Here is a 21,736-nt window from a genome sequence, read left to right on the forward strand (position 1 = left end):
AACCATTAGATCAAAACTTCGCGTTATTTTGCAGTTGACAATTATTATTTCATATCAAATACTAAGTAATTTGACGTATTATGTAATACCAATTATTTAAGTTCAAACAAATTTCGTCCAAATACCAAATCTTTTTGACTAGTATTTATATTACAACTTTAATGTCCGAATTCGATGCAAACTAATAACAAAACAATGAAATATTGATTAGTACCAAGTGAATGATCAATGTAATTATAAGCTAAGATGATCTTTTTTTATTTATTCATACTAATTCATGTTTTACCAACATCCTATAACCCTAATCACTAGGGACAAACGTGATTTGATCAAATTACAAACTGGTAATCATATAATAGGGCCTAAGATTAATGATAAATTATTATGGTTGTTGTAGTGATTACATATATATAGTATATATTTTCTGAACTAGATATTCTTATACTGTTTAATGCTGATTAATGACTCTATCCACTGTCTATCGTTTATATTATATATATATAACTTGTATGAAATTGACAGATAATATAAACACAAATAGAATAATATCTTAAATGTAAAAACTGATTGTTTTTTTAGGAAACGAAAAAACTTAAGTGACTATATAACGAAGTATGATTTTCAGTACAAATATTTACAATTTATACTACTAATAATAAGTGTTCCCTCTAAATAATGTCTTTATATTTACTATTATTCTGAACGATAATTTCTTTAAAGACAGTAATTAAAGCATCAGTCTTGTCTACAGAACACTTTTTAAACTATTATATTGAAACATTCGAAAAAGTCGACTCAAAGAACTTACAATTAAATTTTTTTTAAAATATGTTTATAGATTAAAGACTATTCTTCAAGAAGAAAAAAAATGATGAGTTGATTTCAAAGTGAACTTTGTCTTTGATTCATTAAAGTAAACTAATAAAATTAATGTACCAAATAGAAAAGAAACTATCTTTGCGTGAAAAAAAAAACGTTTTTGTAAGTAAACATTAGATTTAGTATGTAAGTACATTTAGCCAAATTAAGTAATATATAAATAAAATGGTAGAAAAAACAAATAATCTAGTGTTGGTTAAGTGAAATATTTTAATCACTGATAGGAAACGATTGTACAGATATGGATAGTGGCTAGCAGTGGAATCCAGGAAGCGCGTTTCGTCCTATTTGGGATTCGTCGACTGAATGTACCTGCATCTCAGAGTTGATGTTCACTCTGGGACTCGAACACAGTACTTTAGCTTCAAACGCCATTGCGTTATCCACTCGGCCAACTGATTCCTGATAGCCACTTGCTTGTGCAATGGGGTGAAGTTTAAATTCACTTAGTACTGCTTGTTTGAATCTTCCCATTGATGTTTAGGACTGCAACTGGTCAGTCCATCCTTGCTTACAATGCTTGTGAATTAAGGCTATATCGAGTCAATACGCACAGTATGCACATATGCCAATTAGAGACTGACCAGTTGCAGTCCTAAACATCAATGGAAAGATTCAAAACAAACAATGCTAAATGGATTATACAAATATTTTTAAGTTCATTTTTATAGCTGACTAAAATGAACTGGAAAACTTTTGAAAAGTAGAAGATAATAAATAGTCACTTCAATTTATCTTCAAAATTTTCATCATTCTTTGTTTATGAAATCATAGTGATTCTGATTTACAATCTTGAAGAGCAAAGTAAGATTGATATGTTCAAACTAATAAATGAAATGATTTTGGATCCGCATGTATGTAGAGAGACTAAAAACAAAATGTAATAAATTTTATATGTTATTTGATTCTTAATAGTCCATCAGTTGTTGCTTGTCAACTTTTATTCTGCCAGCAATAAACGGTGTCTAACCGAAACGCACGTTTATGGAGCTCTAAAGTTATGTTTGATTAATTTGGTGGATATCGTAATAGGAATTATCGAGAAGAACCTCATGAAAATAGATACTCAAGGAATATTATTTCAAGAAATGGAAAAGACTGTCCTTATGATTATAGGAAACAAACAATTTATAAAAAACACCTTCATTCATATTTCCTTTAATGGAGATGATATTTCAGAAGGATATGATGGGAAAATCATAATAATAATCTTCTCCATGGCTCAATTAGTTTCAATATACAACAATAAATGTTCAATATGTTGCTCATAAATAGCTCGCTTTCAGTTACACTTATAAATTTAAATGTGACTGCAGTAGAAGGTGTATGAGGAGGACAAGGTAAAGAGTTTCTAGCAGGTTATCTGAACGCACTTCCGGAAACGTGTGTGTGAAAAGGCTGTAAATTCTTTAGAAATGGAATCTTGATAGATGGTGGATATAATGTGGATATTTATATTCTCATAAGTAGTATATAATGATGGTTGGGCGTTGAATGTATTTGAGTAGAAGATAGATAACGAAAGGACGGGAACGGAACGCAATTGATATGAAAATGCATGAACAATGAAATCAGAAACGATGGATCGATATTCGAGGAAGGAACAGTCAAGATTAAGACAATTGATTGATAGTTTGCAAATTAACCGTTTACTGTATGGTTGTCAGATTTTAGTGAGATATTCCGTAATTTTGTGCTCAAATACATTCGATTGTCCCCGCTCGTGATCTCGTTCACTACAACGTGTTCACTTGATTTGGCTTGTAATTACTTCCAGTTATTATGTAATCACATATTGCTTTTACTTATTTTATTTAATTCATTTTTCCTACCGTATTATTATTAACTATAAAACCATTTCTACTCCATAAAATGTTTTTCCAACATAGAAACACGCATCAATCCTAACTACGTCCAACCACACATAATTTCTCCTTTCTTTTCATAATAATTTTCTGTTTCATTGTAAGCAGAGATGGACGGTGAATAACCGAGGAATTTAGTCCTATTATGGAACTCGTCAGCTAGGTGTACCTGCATTCCAGAATCGATGTGCATTCCGGTACTCGGACCAAGTATCAGGATCATAAGTGCACAGTTCCGACGAGTCTTATGCTGTGATGAGACGGTTGTCTAGTGATTCCTTGTTTTTGTTGGTTTGTTAACTAAGATCGAACTATGTTTTAACTGTAAAATTAAACGATCTTCACAAATTCCCTCATATAATATTAGTTACCAATAATTCGCTCTTTAAGTTCCTCTAGACGTTTAGACAAAGTATTACTCCATATATTTTTCTTTTGATTTTTCAAACCATGCTCTCAATCCTTTGCTCATTTACTATTACTGTTAACAAATTAATTCAACTACCTTATTCATTTTGTTGACTTCATCTTCTTATGATAAAGCGATATGGTAAAGTGACCCAATCAATATCTATGCTAGACTCTGTGTTAATTAGGATAGATATATTGCATAATTTCTGTTTAAACGCAACAGTTAACGCACAGGATTAATGACCACACTTCCTTTGGAATTACATAACTTACTGTTTAAAAGCTTATGTAACTACTCATTCAAGTTTCAGTTTGAAGCCCGTTGTTAATAATTTCTCTTGATAACATAAAATGAAACTGTGTTTTGATTTTTTTAAAATATAATTAGTACATTTTACAAAGCATAATGAAAAGATTTTTTCAAATAGAGAAATCAACATAATTTTAATAGAGGAGGAGATGACATATAGCTACAATAAAACACTGAGTTTAACATTTTTAAATTGTCTAACCTAAATGATCTTAAACAACGAACACACCCACAGTTTGCATTATTATCGAACGATATTACATTTCAAAAAGTTGCTAAGGATTGAGACAACGTGTGCTTTTTCTACAGTCTAATCCTAATAATTAACTGAAATCATTCGTTATATGATAAAAGGTTTAGAGAATACTTTCTATGAGCAAACCAAAATAATAAAGTTGATAGATAATTAATAATGGATAGATAGATTGATTAGTAATTAATAGATGCAGTACAGCATAAAACATGAATTTATAACAAAAAAGAGGTTATAATCATCCTCAATTTTCCTTTTATCTCTAAATAACAATACAATCCATGTATTTCAATAAAGCTGTAATTTAGATATGTTGTCGTAATAAAATTCTTATTACCGATGATAGATTATATTCAAAAACTGAAGTGTCCAAAATCTTATATAGATCTGTATAGTAGATTATTCAGCAAGACTCTAATTTATAGATGAACCAATCAGAATTAAGATAGCAGATCTTTGATTTTAGTACGAAATTCATTCGCTCATTTGGGCAAATACCATTTCGGCATTATAGCTAATATTAGTTCTTGATGAAAACATTAAATTTAATTCCTATCCCTAACGTTCAACTACAAGTCCCAATTCCTCATGCTAGTATATAACTCTTATTTAACCCTAGTAAGTAGGTGGATATTCCTAAGTCATTTTAGCGTTGCTCAGAGGTTGTCCATAAATTATAGTCTCACTGATTATTCAATATAAAACCTGTAATACTATAAATAAATGACTGTGGCAACAGAAAAATTGCAGTATTTGTTGAAAGTAGACTCTTCATTAGACATTTAGAAAAGTTTTTTTGATTGGTAATAGAGGCAAAGAGACAAAGGACAAATGGAATACGTTTTACAACATTAAAAATTTTATTCCTTTTTTTCAATGCTCAACTAAGTTATTGTGCAACTTTTTGGAGGTTTCTCTTTTGCTGGTCACGCTAAATAATGTGAGCCTCTTCTATTTCAACTTTTCACTGTCTCCCTTCTCTATGGATACCATTTTCCTTAAGGTTTATATAAATTCTGCAGATAAATGCAACCTCTTTTGAAAATTGTAAAGAGGCTTGAAACTATGGCAACTTAAGGAGTAATTTATAAGTGCGTATTTTTATATGTTTTGTGTCAATGAACACTAATTTGTTTCTGTAGCGTCTAATGTGTATTTTTACTAGTTATTTGATCAGTTATACCAAAAAAAGGTAATGGACAATACAGCTAGATATATTAATTGGAATTTTTAGGATCCAGAGAGAAAATCCTTCCTCGCAACTGAAGACGAAAACAATAAATGAATGTGAAGCTTGACGATAACTGACTAAACTATATGTAGTGCGAAGTCTTAGTCCACTGTCATTTTGAGCCTATTGGATACATGTAAATATCATCCTCAGAATCCATTAAGCAGTGAAAGCTCAAGTATCTGAGAATGATCCCTATTCATTGCTAAGTTAGTGTATCCTTCGTAATCCATGAATAGGAGACCTGCGACTAGGATGACCGTAATAGCACAAGTTTCGAATATTTGTTGTAGTGGCAATTATGCGTTGATAATAATACTCATGATATGTTGATTACCTGTTATTGTCTATGACTAGAGACCTGAGAAAAATAAAAGAAAAAACATATAGTCGATAAATAAAAAATCAGTTTGATTTAAGACTACATAAAAGTTTCTAATTTGTTGATCACTCTATAGTGACCGATTTCATTTCTGTCTAGTTCTTTAATACTGATAGAATTCTGTTGACCAAGATTTACAGTGACCACTAGTTCAAATGGGATTAAATGGATTACACTATGTCAAAGTCTAGTGACCTCATTGAACCCCGATCGAAACAATTCTGTCATCACTGAAGGACTGAAAAAACATGACATTAACCAATACTCAGCAATAAATTGTTTGTAAACAATTTCAGTACTGTAAAGGAAAATCATTCATGTCTCGAACTCTTGAGCCTTGTTATGTCTCATAATATCCACTCGAGACCTTCAGTTCTGTCAAGACTACAGATACATTTAACTAAAAAATTTTCAAACACGATGAAACCTAGGTCCTAAATTCCTGTCTTCAACCTGTAGTCACCCCACTCCATGAAAATGTTCACTGTATAATACTTGTCTCACAAGCTAACATTATAGAGATGTATTACTGTTACTAGTATTATTTTTATAAAACAAAATTCTCAACAAAAATCTGGTTAATTCTAACCATAATTTAAATCTTTTAAAGAAAGAACAAGATTCAATTTACATTGTTCACAGTTCAAATCCAGAATATCAATACATTGAAAGAATTCTACTAAAAAATACATTCACGTTTTAAACGTTCCTTATATTTGACTTTTAATTACCTTACTTCAATAATCCTACTTTTTTTTATTTTCTCATCTTTTCTCTAATAGGGATTAATTATGTTACCAATCAACCAAATCTTAAAATGTTAGGAATGAATGCATTTCAAACATCAATATCTTTTAATGTATCCAATTTTCTAAACATATATTGGAGTTTTAATTTAAATTCTACGGAAGACAATAATCCACCTTCATACTATAGTACTATGTTATTCAATGTTACAATATTTGAACATTTTCTAGTTTATCAAAATTCAATTTATTGGAATGAAACTTTGAATAATAAAACTACCGTGAATACGAATGAAAATGATAAAAATATAACAATGTAAGATTAATGTTTAGTTTTAAATATGTATGTCACATTTTGTACCTAATTTTATGGAGTGTAACAGGCGTTTTTTGTTTACACTCACGTAACCAAAGAGAAACAACTATATTTACAAAGTTACAGGTATTCATTATCACATGTTCATATTATTTGTGAACCGTTGAAAAGCGAAGGTAACTAGATGGGTATTTTCTTCTAATATGGAACTTTTTGACGGAAGGGAAGAAATTGAGCTGTAAACTTTCAGGTTTTACAGCAAGTGATTAACATTTTGTCTTATAGGTTTAATTTTCCTGGTTCACATTTCTAAATCCCGTCAACTCAAGATAAAGCATAATAGTCACTAAAGATCATTAGTATAAACTGTTTAAATCCTGATACGACAGAACACTCTCACTTATAACTTTCAGTAAACAATCTTAGCAACAATTTTGGCAAATGTGTTTTTGTACATCGCTTTTGTCACAGACTAATCTCAACTGAAGTATCGTTGAAAATGAGAGGTCAGTGAACAACTACTCTATCCTAGAAGAGAAGTCTTCAGAAGCACACATCTACAATCCCATTAGAAATAGAACACGGAACATTCAGGTCTTATGGCGAGTAACCAAACAATGGAATAATTTCAACTCTAACCAATTTTCTATGGTCAGGTATTCACCATTAGACTTAGAAGTGCTTGATGCAAACCCTGTTAAGGTCGTAAGTGACCACTCCTAAAGAGTTTTATAGTAAGATAAAATAGCTGGTTAGTACACCCTGGTTTTCAACGGTACTCCAATTGAGAATAATCTGTGATGACTACATTCCATTGATTAAACCAATCTTTAATCAAATTCTTCAAAAGGTTTATTTTTTTACCAAATAATTGAAAAATAAACAAACCTACATGTTACTATTTTGTAATTAAATTACATCAGAACACTAGTAAGATGTAGATAAATGATGACGTACAATGGTAATTGTTATATCGAATGGGTGCGTGCGCCCTGTTAATATATGAACATGATAAGACCATCAATTGGAGAGCAGTGATTTTATTTCTCGCCCAATTATACACAAAAGCTGTATGAGCAGTCTTGAGCACTACTCGGTCCTGCTATCAGCTTAACCCAGTCAGTTAAGTCCAAAACACCAGTAACAGCCTCTACAATATGAATCATTATTCACAAACATAATGGGATTATATACCAATCAAACAGACCACATCGTACCAATAAAATAAAAAATAACATTTGTACAAGTTTTGGCCAAATGTGGCTGTGAATAGGGGAACAGTAATTAATAGAACAGGGATAACTCAAGAATGGTAAATAGCATAATAATAGTTCATAGGTCAAAATAAAGCTTATAATAAGAGGGATAAAAAATATGGATACTTTGGTTACTTAACAATTATACAATAGGAAATATACATATCATATTGGTCCATAAATAGTCCTCAAAGTTACCATTCACAATTCTCCACGGGATACAACAGTAATGAAATGTTTAACACCAAGAATAAAAACTGGTAGTGTACTTCATCCAAATTTTATTGATCAAAGTACATGGATGTGAATATTGTTGAATCATAATTGAGATGATGAAGTTAATTATAATTTGTCATTTATTGAATGAAGTATCTAAAAGAACTCATTTTTTAAATAATTTATATAATTAAAATATAAATTGAGTTTAATCATTGTTTTCCTTGGTGGTCTAGCTTCAATTGACTCACGCTTTCAACTATTAACCATTGTTTGTTTGTTTTCCTTTCTCTATTGTTAAAATAAATAAAGATGTTTAAAGTATCTTTAATTTATCATTAAAATGATTCTTATACTTTATGATTATAAATTAGGTAATTAGATATTCTCAAATAAAAATAAAAACATCATTTTAATTAAACGCTTACAAGTATTATGTAATCAAGTAAGGCTGTTATTCTGATGAAATCTCTAATGTTATCACATAAAATATCTCATTATATTATAGAATCAGATATATTACATGGTTTTAATGGTCCTATATCTGACTCCAATTAGATTGTATGAATGATCATTGTTATCAGAAGGGGTTTTGTGGAGACTTAGTATTTTTTATAGTTGAAAGCGTGAGTCTATTGAAGCTTGGTTGGAGTTAGACATAAACACCATCGGACGCTGGTTCAGTGGTTTATCGGTTACGTGCTACGGTGCAAGACTTATAGGTCCTGGGTTCGAATCTCGCGAGGAGAGGTCGTGGATGCGCACTGCTGAGGGGTCCCACAATGTGACGAAACGGCCATCCGGTGCTTCCAGGTTTTCCTTGGTGGTCTAGCTACAATTGACTCACGCTTTCAACTATTAACCATTGTTTGTTTGTTTTCCTTTCTCTATTGTTAAAATAAATAAAGATGTTTAAAGTATCTTTAATTTATCATTAAAATGATTCTTATACTTTATGATTATAAATTAGGTAATTAGATATTCTCAAATAAAAATAAAAACATCATTTTAATTAAACGCTTACAAGTATTATGTAATCAAGTAAGGCTGTTATTCTGATGAAATCTCTAATGTTATCACATAAAATATCTCATTATATTATAGAATCAGATATATTACATGGTTTTAATGGTCCTATATCTGACTCCAATTAGATTGTATGAATGATCATTGTTATCAGAAGGGGTTTTGTGGAGACTTAGTATTTTTTATAGTTGAAAGCGTGAGTCTATTGAAGCTTGGTTGGAGTTAGACATAAACACCATCGGACGCTGGTTCAGTGGTTTATCGGTTACGTGCTACGGTGCAAGACTTATAGGTCCTGGGTTCGAATCTCGCGAGGAGAGGTCGTGGATGCGCACTGCTGAGGGGTCCCACAATGTGACGAAACGGCCATCCAGTGCTTCCAGGTTTTCCTTGGTGGTCTAGCTACAATTGACTCACGCTTTCAACTATGAATGATCATTGTCAAAATATACATCGAATAAATTACCACCTAAATCGCGTTATATGAATAATGGAATTAAAATTAGTCAAATATGAGGATGAATTTCGAATATATATATTTTATACAATCATTGAATCAGACAGACGATCAAAGGAATGAAGCGAAACGAAATGATGCGCCGTGAAGAAGGGATGTGAGCGAACTTCATTTAATCAAGCGTTAATCAATTATTATAGTCATACAAAAATAAGCTACAGACATGAGATGAGTGGGATATAATGTATACATACACACGCTCATATAGGAACAGTCAGGGTTGATAGGTGAATAATTAACAAGGTTAAAATGTGACTCAAGAAGAGTGGGCAGAACAGCCTGTCCGGAAGGTAAAATAATTTATGTGTGTTAAAAAATAGAAACTGATACTACAAGTTAACTGTCTAATTTAAATGATACATTTTAGAAATTTTTAGCATTTTGTAAAGAATATATTTTTGTATTCAATATTTTATGAAAACGAATATTGATCGTTAGCCTCTTTAGGAAGACTGGACAAATGAATTCAATTTAGAGAAAGTTTTTCCTAAGTACAATTACAAGTAAGCTCAAGTAAATTGAATTTGTTAGCATATCACTTATAAAAAGGGTTATAATTTATTTTCATCATGTTACAGATAAAAGGGTTATCATATACTGTGACTAATGTTGCATTTGAAAGGCTTAATGCGTTTCTAATATTTAACTATGTAACTTTCGTTACGCTGAAAGCCTTTTTACTTCTTAAGATTTAGTTTGAATGAGTAAAACCCTCAACATCAGTTAAAACTATTGGGTTAATTCATTCTTCCAAGACGTTTTGTTATGATTCCTCACTGAAGTGTTTCAAGGGTACTAGATCGTTGGACGTTGATGTAATCTATGACAATGATTTCACTTTGTTTCACTGTTTGTATTATGTAACCAAGTTTGAATCTGATACACGTTAGTAATGAAAACTGATTTTAAATAATACAATTGTTAATTGAAAGTATAGTGCCTAATAAACATTGAGCTAAAGAAATATATTGCACGATGAAATTAGGTTTAAAAATAGCATTTTATTGTTAAGATACATTCTAAGTATATGTAAGTTTCCTCTGTTTTTAAGTGCTCTGAACTCAAATACGAGGTTACGTACAAAGAATCATATGAACATTTTAGTAAACCTTTAACGCATAGTTTTTCATAGGATAATACATTTATAATATAAGCGAATTGCTAACTGTTATAACACTCATAATCATAGTAAGTAGTTTCTGTCATGGCTAATTGTTGGAGTTTTTCAAATGAAAATGACAGTATATTGTACCCAGTGTATAGAGTTTGGTAACATGGTTCAATTTCCAATAAGAAAGAGAGAAAACTATTTTACCATGGATTCTTTTGTAAATTGAAAATTTCAAAGAACTTTGAAAAAATTAAAAGCTAGATCATATAAACTTTCCAGGAATTCTGACCTTCAATAGTTGAATTATAATGACACCATGAGTTTTGTTTAGTTTATATATACTTTGAAAGCTGGAGAGCATTTGAAAATAAATTCTACAATATAACACTTAGCACAAACGACCTATCACCTTTCAATAGATAAATCAGCTTAAAATAGTAAGTAAAACACTACAGTTTATAAACTAAACCAATGAAAAAAATCATTAACTGAGGCTAATAGGTTTCAGGTCAGAATAATAGGATACCTTAGTATATTGCGATGATGAGGAATGTTTTCGCTCATGTCTAGGATGTTTGTGTTATGTTCTATGGGCTGGATGATCTAATCTTAGAACTATTTTCATGCTATTTCATCATCGTTTGAAAGTGCGTCTGGGCAGTTTTCGCCTCTAGTCTGATCTCTGGGATTGTACCTTTTCATTTCCTTATCACTGATTGATATATTACATCAATATTGATATTTCTATTGTTTACTGAGTGACTGGAAGCTCAAGTTCCTGAAAATTGTCTAACGTTTATGTACTTCCTCCTCCTCCTCAGTAATTTAGTGTTTTACCAGTCGAACTCGTATTCATCGATATCCGCATGCATTGATAGAAGTGAAGAGGCGTCAGAGCGCTGAGTATCAAAGCTTCTCAGCTCCACTTATGTCTACTTCAGCACCACCTGATGGGGCCTTTAATATCTTCAGCTAAATTTATTTTGTAGGCGAGAGATTTAATGAATTTATGTATTTCATCAAGTATCCTCCAAATATTTCACAAACTTACAATGAAAAACAATCACTTCATCCAACAATGTTTGTTGTTTTAGCTGTATAAAAATTTATCAGTCGGACTTGTTACATAGATTCACATAACTAAAAGTCACTTTAAGCCCTACTTCCCAATATCACAATGAACACCCACTGGTGTTGGAAATATATATCACTGTAATTCAACTTCTTTGTTTGAAGTTAACGATATTTAAATTATCAAAGTTGAAGGTTCTGTCCTTGATGATGTTGAGGATGTACATTGCTGTAAAGTCATTAATAACTCGTTTCTTATCCTTTCTTTTAGTTATTCACACTATTCTGTATCCATATTTAAATAAATTAACACAAGGAAACATACAACAGAATACTTTATTTCTAATTTAAGTTGTTGGTCCTTTTTGTAGTATTATCATCATAAGTAGCAACACTATTAGTAGTAATCGCTTTGTTTAAAAATGTATTTATCCATTCACAATCACATATATATTTACATAATTATACACCCATTTGTTCTTTATAATTAGTGTCTACTAGAGTCTTTCTATTCATTTGTTTTGTTTTAGTAACACAGATATTATCAATGTTCAGAATATTGTATTATCTGATTTTATTAATATTCACTGTTTAGTTAGTATCATTTTAACCTTTATAGAAAACCATTCTCACTAACTTATGAGTACAATGTTTGAATTTTAATGCGCTTTATTTATCCTGGCAGGAACATTCCATTCCGTCCATTTATCTAACATATTCGGCATTATTGAATGTTAACGTATACTAATATGATTACATAGTATGAATACTAAATAAAGATATTGTGAAGAATATTTAATTTGTTCTAACATAATACTTCTAGGTTGAATATAAGTTTCTTTTTATACAATCGATATTAGTCAAGTTCAAAGGAAGTTGTTACGTAATGTTGACGTATAATATGAAAGTTTTCACTTTTGAAATCACTTTTTGCAAACGTAGTTACTAGTGTCGTTTATACGTTTACATATTTTAATATTGATTGCCAGTTAAAGTGTACCATACAAGTGAATCAGTCAAGTAAGTGCTAATGAATTTCATTCTTTAGAGTACAAGTTCGAATAGAATGCTGACTATCGATTTCGGGATAAATAATGTTGAAGATTAAATCTTTTTCTAGATCATTGAAACACAATTGATGAGATAAAGTTCACTTTGTTAATGGGGAAATAAATAACAGCTGTAATTAAGTGTAACGATAGACTAAAATACAATAGATAAACAAATATAAAATGTTTGTTGCCTAAGTGTTTTTTTCATTTCACCATACCGCTTTTTGAAATTTTAATACAGAAATGTTCGAATGAAAGCTGAAGTTTCAATAATTTTAAAGTATGTACCGACTAAGGCAACATATAGTATTGATCACTGAATTAAATCCAATTGGTTCAATCACATTATGTATTCCTGTTAACTGGCTTATTCAAACGTTTAAGGAATGTAAGGCCGTTTAAAAATACTTAAACACCATCTCATGGATAGCAAAAATAGATGATCATCAAGGAGAAGAACGGTTCACTCACTAAACATACTGATGGTTGAATAAATTATTGCCAAACCTGAAAACTAAACTAACTAAACAAGTATCGTTTACATCTTTTGGTCTCATCACCATATCACTAACCATTTACTAATATAACTTTGTTATCATTTATGAATAAAGGGGACCCAATATTCCGGAATCATTGAAGTTTATCAGTACAACTTAATTATACTTGAGTCTAATAGAGTCAGATTCATGTGTCCTATTCAATTATTTCCTTATCAAATAAATAAAAATAAAGTTATTGATCAAATTAATTCAGTTATTAATTATCATCTCTATTTGGTTAATTTGATTAACTATTCGATTTATATGAGATTACTAAGTTATAAAGTAATATAATTAAGCCGAAAAATCGTTAACAGCTAAATATGCTACCAAAACTTCATTCTGTATTGATAGCTGGATGGTCAAATTTTTTTGTGAGATTTTATTCTATTAACTTAATTTATAAGAACCTTCGTCTTAATTAAAGCGAATAGTTTCACAGTAGTATTTGGGCGCCGAATTGATGTAAGACATTGAATAGGAATAATATATTTGTAAAATTTCAGTGAATGAATTTGAAGTAAGTCCAACATGTCGCCTAGCGATCTCGTCCAAGCTTTTTCAAGGAAATATTTCCTTGGATTTACTTCAAATTCATTCGCTGAGATTTTACAATTATGTTATTCCCATTAACTTAATTGTTTAGTTTTTTAATAGTGTGAAAGAAATATTGCCTACATTCCCTTAATTTTTCAGATATATATGTTGTATGTTTTCATCAAGTTGAGTATTTAATATATACCTTTAAAAATACCTATTAACTTTCTCAGTGTAATGTATAATATATTAATTTCTACAATATAATCGTCCATTCATCATAACGGCAAGAATGTAAGGTTTTTAGTGGAATCAAACTCAAAGACTGTAAGTCTTATAATGAATCAGACAACGATTCAAGCTCGAGTCATAATTCAATGATAACCATATTTTAAATTAGTTAATTTAGCTTATAAAGTGATCAGCATTTATTTTTACAGTCAAGTAACTGCCTTACTATTAGTGTGGTTTTTGAAAAATACATTTTGTCAATAATATTACAAGATGACGATCTCCGAATGATCAAATGATGATAGGTCAGCATTGTTAAGTATTTCAAATCGAGTCAAAATACAAATCTACGTTGTTGTTGTAATTAATGCCCGTACTTAACAAAACAGAATGTACACATATATATTTATGTATGATCTTCTTTATACATATTTGCTAGTTAAGTTAGTTAGAGAATAAATGGAACTAATTGAAGATCACGGGAAGTATAAGAAGGTATATAATATTATTTAAAGACTCATTTTAATAGTTCTAATGGCTGTTGAAATTTTCAAAGGCTGTTACCCGTCTACTTAAAACAGACGCATTACAAATTAACTGAAGAATTCTCACAATAGGTATTATGCAATCAGAAGGATGATGATTAAGTTGCAGATTAGTTGAATTCGGTAACAACCACTAAAACCACTACTCTGTCATTTTTTTTAAAAAAAAAATAGATAAAAAAACTTCATTTCGCATAGTTACTCAAATATCACCAGTTCCTATACCCTGTAATATGTCAATGCGAATTGATGTTTTGTAAATAATTCTAATATTTTGATTTTATATAGCTAAAACGCCATCCCATTAAAAAAAAAGAATTTCATTTGAGTCAATTCACTATTAAATGTTTAACAATGCATATTTTTCCCTTTTTTTATCATTACAGTAAAACAAAAGCTCAAAGCTCAGTATCCAATCAGTAAGTTAAAATGCTAATTATATACTTTATGTCAACACATTTTGTTAGTTTTAGTTGTCACATTTAAAAAATGTATTTAAAATGATTGTTTCAACTAGACGTTAACGTCATCTATCCCTCTTAGATACCAAAAACAACTGTATAAATATACAAACAATACCTTTTTTTAAAGAAATATTCCCGCAAATTTTTGTGCATTTATTTTGCTGAAGTAGATAAATACTTAATCCACTTACTATGTTGTTTTTTTTAAATCACAGTTACTAAGACAAAATATATGGTTACTGACTTTTTCAACGTTTACTCAGATCTCTACATTTCTAAATCATATATATATAAATATATATACTTAAATAAATGATGAAACAGATCTGTAAAACTCTCAAATGAATCCCATAATGATAAACACATGTTTGTTTATAGTTTGTAGTGTAATATTTGTCTAGATTATTCAAATTTAACGAGTATGATAAAAAACACAACAATCACAAAGTGGAATAAGGAGAAGTTAATACGTTGTTAGAATGAGCGTAAACTATATAAAAAGCTGATCAAAGAAAATAAACAAAACAAAAAAATTCACCAAATCAAAATAGAGAGAAAATGATAACATTTTCACTTTGAATGGTTTTCTTTTTGGTTTTGTGTTAACTATATCAATAAATGAAAATCTATAAAGTTGAAGTCATGAGTCAATTGAAGCTAGACCACCACGGAAAACTTGGAATCACTGGACGACCGTTTCGTCCTATTGTGGGACTCCTCAGCTCTGAGCTCTCTGAAATTCGCTCGAGTGCTGGTAGCTTTCTGGCCTGAAAGTTATTCAACATTAAACTGTGGTTGCCGCTTCTCTTTACCTTCTGATTTTGTGCACCGTTAGGATTGGAATTATAACGGTTATCAAGGTGAACGATTAACAAAGCACGACACTACAGAGAATATCATCATTTATTCGATCAATAGAACCAAAGATGCTTTCACAGAACAGTTATACAAAAAAATGTTTAAAAAAGATAGTACAGGAGAATATTTGATAAAAAAAGAATAACAACTGCAATGTCATAGTTTAAATCAGGAGAGAAAACATGTCAAACAAACATATAGCCTGGCTACACAAACCTGTGCATAATAATCAATAGGATTCCATGTCAATAGAACAAACCGCTAGTTAACTATTTAGAAATTTTAATAGGCTACTTCTCTTCAAAGTACTTATTGATGATTTGTGGCTCCACAACTGTACATCTCTTACAAAATATGATTAACATACCTGATTTACAATAGAAACACCTAAAAATCCTCTTTTTCAATGAATATAGAAAATTATGGTAGGTAATTATTACTAAATGGACAATTACTAAAACTTCACTTGAACTTTTCTTAAAGAAACTCATTGTTTAAATCAAACGTTTTTAATTTAGAATCAGTTTGTAGTTTTATCTTCAGTTTAGATGGCCATTTAATAATGCTGATGGATTATACTAATAATTTACCTTTTATTCTATTTTTATGAAGTTGGTAAAACATAAAGTGGGACCACAACAATATAATAAACTTTTCTAGTTTCTATTGTTTTATTGATGATTTAGCGATGCATGATTTATGCTTATTTGACAAGTAATACTGAAATTTGGATGAACACCTAATGAAAACATGGAAGCACAAGACGACCATTTCATTCTTGTATGGGACTCCTCAGCAATGAGGATCCACAAACCTCCCAACTGTAAGTTAAACCAAGGACACTCGGTCTCACACGCGGATACTCTACGTCTAAACCACGGAATCGGGACCCAGTGGTGTAAAAACCTAGTTTCAATCAATCTGCCACATTGCCTTATCATCTTTCGCTGCATTCGTTAGGTATCTTCCTGCTGTCTGATTTAAATAAAATTCAACTCATACTGACAATAATCACTTGTTTTCCATACTATATTCGGTTTTATACGATTTATATGTATCGGCTATGAGTATTAAATGATAATCGTTTACAATCACTTTGATCTGAAATCATGAGTTGTATGAAATGATACAACCATAATACAACTTTAAGTAATTAGTCGTCTTTTTGATGATAGGACACAAAAAACTAACATGATATATTCACATCTCTGCAGAGAATGATTATAAGAACTTAATACTAAGTTTTATAAAACTCCAAGTTGATAGTAAAATCATGCTACTAATCTTCTGTCGACAAATCTTCGGAAGTTACACACAATATGCACTTAAATGGAGATCACTCAAGTAAATCAAATGAAACACAGTATACTCTTCGAATTGTTTTAAGCTGCCACATATTTTGTGATGAAATCACTCGAAATGGAAATTTACCAACACACCAAAGTTAATACATGATTATAAAATATGCTAAACATATGATTACTCAAGCTATACCTTTCTACAAATATAAAAATCTTAGTTAAAACAAAATTTAAGTCAGTCACATAGTTCATTTCCAAAGTGTTAACAATTTTTAATAAAGCATTCAATGAAAAATTAGATACTCCTGCTGTCATCTCTAACTTTGTTCAATGAATACAAGAGGTAGAATCATTCGATCTTTTATTATCTACGCTTTAAAAAATGATTATCGGTGTAGGGTTAAGTAATTTAGTACGAACATTAAGTTTTATATTTTATACCATCCTAAAATTGCATCATTAATCCTTTCAACGATTAAGGATAAATCATTGCACAATCCCACTCTGTCAGTTTGAAATATTTTACTTGATATAGAGTACCAAATAAGGTCATTTTTTCGACTGATTGATGATTGCTTAGTGACCAGTGTCATGTGTCTCAGATCCCTATTAGTGCAAATCGAATTCTATCGACCACTACTTTACATCTTATTAAGGTGCTCGAGATGTTGAGTCACCTGCTGTCTACCTTACAACTTAATCGATAGAATTCGATCTGCACCAAGAAGGACATAAACATTTGGCATTGGTCACTACTCAGTGACCAATCAATTGTAAATACATCTCAGTCCCACAAGAGGTCAGTCACTGCCCGGATAGCTCAATGGTAACGTCTTTGGTTGTTAATTTGATTGATAACCGGTTGGGTTTTTCAGGGAGTATCAGTTCCCTCCAGACCACAGGTACACTATACTGATGAGTGCCAAATAGCACGAAACCTTGGTCTACGGTATCCTGTCGACTCCCTACGATCACTACTTGACAAAGTCACTTGTAGATGCATATTACTAAGTCTTCGTTAGCGATTCTAATCATTCAAGTTAACATCATTTATTTTGAATTGGTCATTTTGAAAATATGTACAAAATACAATGTAATTAATTTAAACAATAAAACTCAAGTATCTCACTATGACTTACCGTCTTTTCAACAAATACCAAAGAAATGAGCTCAAACTGATACTAGAAATTCAAATATCAGTCAGCTGTCGTAAGTAACGTATGCTGGAAAAAACTCAGAAGTAATTCTTAGGAATTAAATAGAAATCTTACCAACCAACACAACTACTTATTTTCTGATATGCAAACGACGAATGAATTCACATGCACCTCAAAAGTCTTTTATTCTCTCTTGAAATGTAAGGCATGAGTTAGACTGCCACAACTGTACATTACAAATGGTAGAAAAATACTGTTTCTAAATTTAACAGCATTTCATCTAATGACCTAAGTATTTGTCATAACTACTTGTTAGCATAGATTTTCCAAAGGAATTCTTAACTCTTGTTAACTCTTGAAATATAAGATCATCACTTGCAAATTATGTGAGTGCCTTAATTTATAACTTAAAAACTGCATAGAGTGAAATGACTGTCCACCATTCCCTTCACTTGTATCTAATGCAAAAAAACCCTATTCAACACTAGATCCAGATACTGATTTGTGAAGATTATCGATAAACTAACTGGCAATTAAATGAAAAGTGCTTTGCTTCACCCCACCTCTTAGAATCAGAAATATCGTTCATACGAAACACCAGCAATGGAATATGAAGTTTGTTTATGTTCACCAAGCTTTTGATTTACTTTGACTGGTAGAATGTCCAAGTAATAAAAAACGAATCGACTTTTTCACATCGATGAATAGCTTTGGTAACAATGAATTATTTTAATTGTTTACTTATTATTGCAAGTCAACCAGATTTACTAAAACAAATACAATTTATCTGTAAGATATTTAATTGTATAAACAATCATCTTCGATCTGAATCTAGGGTTTACGTACCACTAAAAGACACCAAGAGGTTATTTAAATGTGATTTTTCTGAAGATATTTAATGAATTAAAATATCGGAACTCGAAGTAAATAACGAAATATATCAAAGGAACCGCTACGATGGTCTTTGCTAATTACTAGCAAATTATCAGCTAAGTGTGTTGCCAAAATTAATGATATGAAAAACGATAAAATGTTTAGAAGTGATCAGTTAAGTTGTTTAACTGTATCGACGGAATATAAATGCCATTTATATTCTCTGTTCGGCTTGATATAGATTGAATAATACAATCTTGATGTATACACTGGGATTTGATGTCTAATATTTCTCATATGAGTATTAACTATATTTCTTTTAATTTTCTCTAGCTTTGATTACGAATGTACCATCAATATGTTTAAAACAAAGGAATTTCTGACTCCGTATTATGGACAGCCGACTAAATTTTACATTCATATTTATGTCGTGTCTCCAAATAGAAGTTGTCTTCGTCAATTCTCATTATTGACTAATCATGGGGTTAATATTCAACAATCAAGGAGTATTAAAACGTCAGTCACCTCTACTTTTGCCGACGAAGTAAGATTTTGACCAATCTAGTTCCCGAATTACCAGTGTTATTCTTTCTACATATATAAAACACCATATTACCAAAGTGTTATCGACTGATTCATAAATTTATTTATTATTACATCAAAACTGGTTGTTACAATCCATAACTTAAGTTTTCAGAATGCATTGAAAAACACACTGATTACAAACCACTTATTATGAAGCTGCTTCAATTTTCCTTAAAATTTTATAAACTCATGGCAATTTTTATGTTGTGCCCACCTAAATATGTTTACGATAATATATAATGATATTTTAGCAGATTAAACAAGAATCCCCGGGTCTACAGATGGTTATAAGCCATTTAAATCACGTATAATTATCTTCCTATTTACCAGTCTATCCTTGCTTTCATTGTTTGATAAGAGAAGTTAGTTTATTTTTAAATTCCATCAGATAGTCTAACACAACATCAGAACTCTCGAAGGGTCATTACAAAAATTTAAATCATTCACTTCCTCAAAGAAAGTGCTTACCTAAGTTCTCAGATATCACCTTACCAATGTGAAATTTCAATCTACATAACATAAAAATAAGCGACTTGATATACCGACGTAAATTCCTTATAATGCTGTGATCATCTAATCTAGTTGTTCACCGAGGTGAGACTTCTAAATCATGAACTTATTGTTTAAATATGAAATATTAATACCCACATATATTTTATTCTCTTCTTTCAGTTTACTTATTGCCTGAAACTATAATCAGTATTTTGATATATGTCACAATCCATACCCTATGATTTAAATATGCTACCTCTAACACTCAATAAGCAATTACTAAATTACGTATGAATACACTATTATATCACTACATTGCAGTACACTTTTCAAATTTTCTATCAACCGATAACAAACGCATGTCCCAATTTTTAAAAAAAATGACTAACAGGAGGAATGGCATTTACTGGGGCAGAAAAGCAAAACATGATTTTGTTTACAACTAGTCAGAAGTATCAATCACATTTTTTAAAACTGTACAATCCGTTTAAAAACTACTAAAATTATTCAAGTGGTTGAACTAATTGTTTACTTGCAAGATATATTCATATCTCGCGGCTAAATAGTTAGCAGAAAACAGAATCAATGAATAATTCTTAATATATATAATCTAGTTGCAAGGTTAAGTGTCTATGGTATAACTGATTGAAATCGTGTGCCTAACTTATTTACTGGATAATGAATAATAAGTCAGAATTGAAAATAAATGTGATATAAATACCACTGAAGCAGAACATTACCTGCTCTATGATTTGCAAACATTTTTAAGTATTACAGATAAATTTAATTTGGGCTGTGAACGCAAACGTTATGAAATTAGTTGTGAAAACATGAAAAAGTGATACAGTTTCGTTAATTCACTTTTGAATGTATTAAGTCTAATAAGTATTGATGTAATGCTTCATAGATGAAAAAACAGTTTTAAATCTCGATGAGTCCTCAATAACCTTATTTTCACAGTTAAATTTGTGAGTTGATCTAAGCTGGACTACCATTGAAAGCCTAGAAGCTTTGAACGGCCATTTTGTCCTAGTACTGGACTCCCCAGTAGTGTGTATCCACAATCCAGCACTAAGGACTCGAACCTAGGACCTTCGGCTGTCGTATCCTTAACGTTACCAATGGTCGTCTATCTTAGAATGAACATTGAACTCAACTGTGAAAATACTACAATCTCCACAAATCCACAAACTGTATTTTCATTAACTCAACTAATACTTTCATTTCAATTTCTGTTTTAAAACTAGAAAATAGGTTTTATTCTAAACAATGAACTAGAATGGAAATTAACTGATATTGGAACTATCAATAGATTACATAGTACAACTGATATTTATTCTAAATCTACGAAAGAATCTATTAAATTCCTTCTATTACATGAGAAAACTTGAGCCATGGAAAAGCCATTGAAACCACAGTTCTGAATAACGTACCATGTATTAAGTTGCCCATTCTGATTTCAGAAGTTACCTTACGCTGAGAAACATCGTACAGTTGTAAAACGCACTGATG

At 30.6% G+C, this 21,736-nt stretch overlaps 1 protein-coding gene and 1 non-coding gene across 2 annotated transcripts in view; one reads left to right on the plus strand and one right to left on the minus strand.

Annotated features, from left to right (window-relative positions):
• Window positions 1-21,448, plus strand: part of Smp_157040 (hypothetical protein) — a gene marked incomplete at both ends in the record, with an annotated part of 30,328 nt that extends 8,880 nt beyond the window's left edge. The window contains 3 exons of the mRNA XM_018790230.1: window positions 6,156-6,393; window positions 19,481-19,691; window positions 21,274-21,448. Of these exons, the coding sequence (XP_018647425.1) occupies window positions 6,156-6,393; window positions 19,481-19,691; window positions 21,274-21,448 (624 nt within the window). The remainder of the gene's footprint in view (window positions 1-6,155; window positions 6,394-19,480; window positions 19,692-21,273) is intronic.
• Smp_tRNA_00642_Pseudo_TTG.1.1 lies at window positions 2,341-2,411 on the minus strand. The gene has a single exon. It is a non-coding gene (tRNA).
• Window positions 21,449-21,736: the final 288 nt, after the last annotated feature.

The sequence above is a fragment of the Schistosoma mansoni genome (assembly GCF_000237925.1).
Source record: "Schistosoma mansoni, WGS project CABG00000000 data, supercontig 0313, strain Puerto Rico, whole genome shotgun sequence".
In the NCBI taxonomy this organism is placed as follows: Eukaryota; Metazoa; Platyhelminthes; class Trematoda; order Strigeidida; family Schistosomatidae; genus Schistosoma; species Schistosoma mansoni.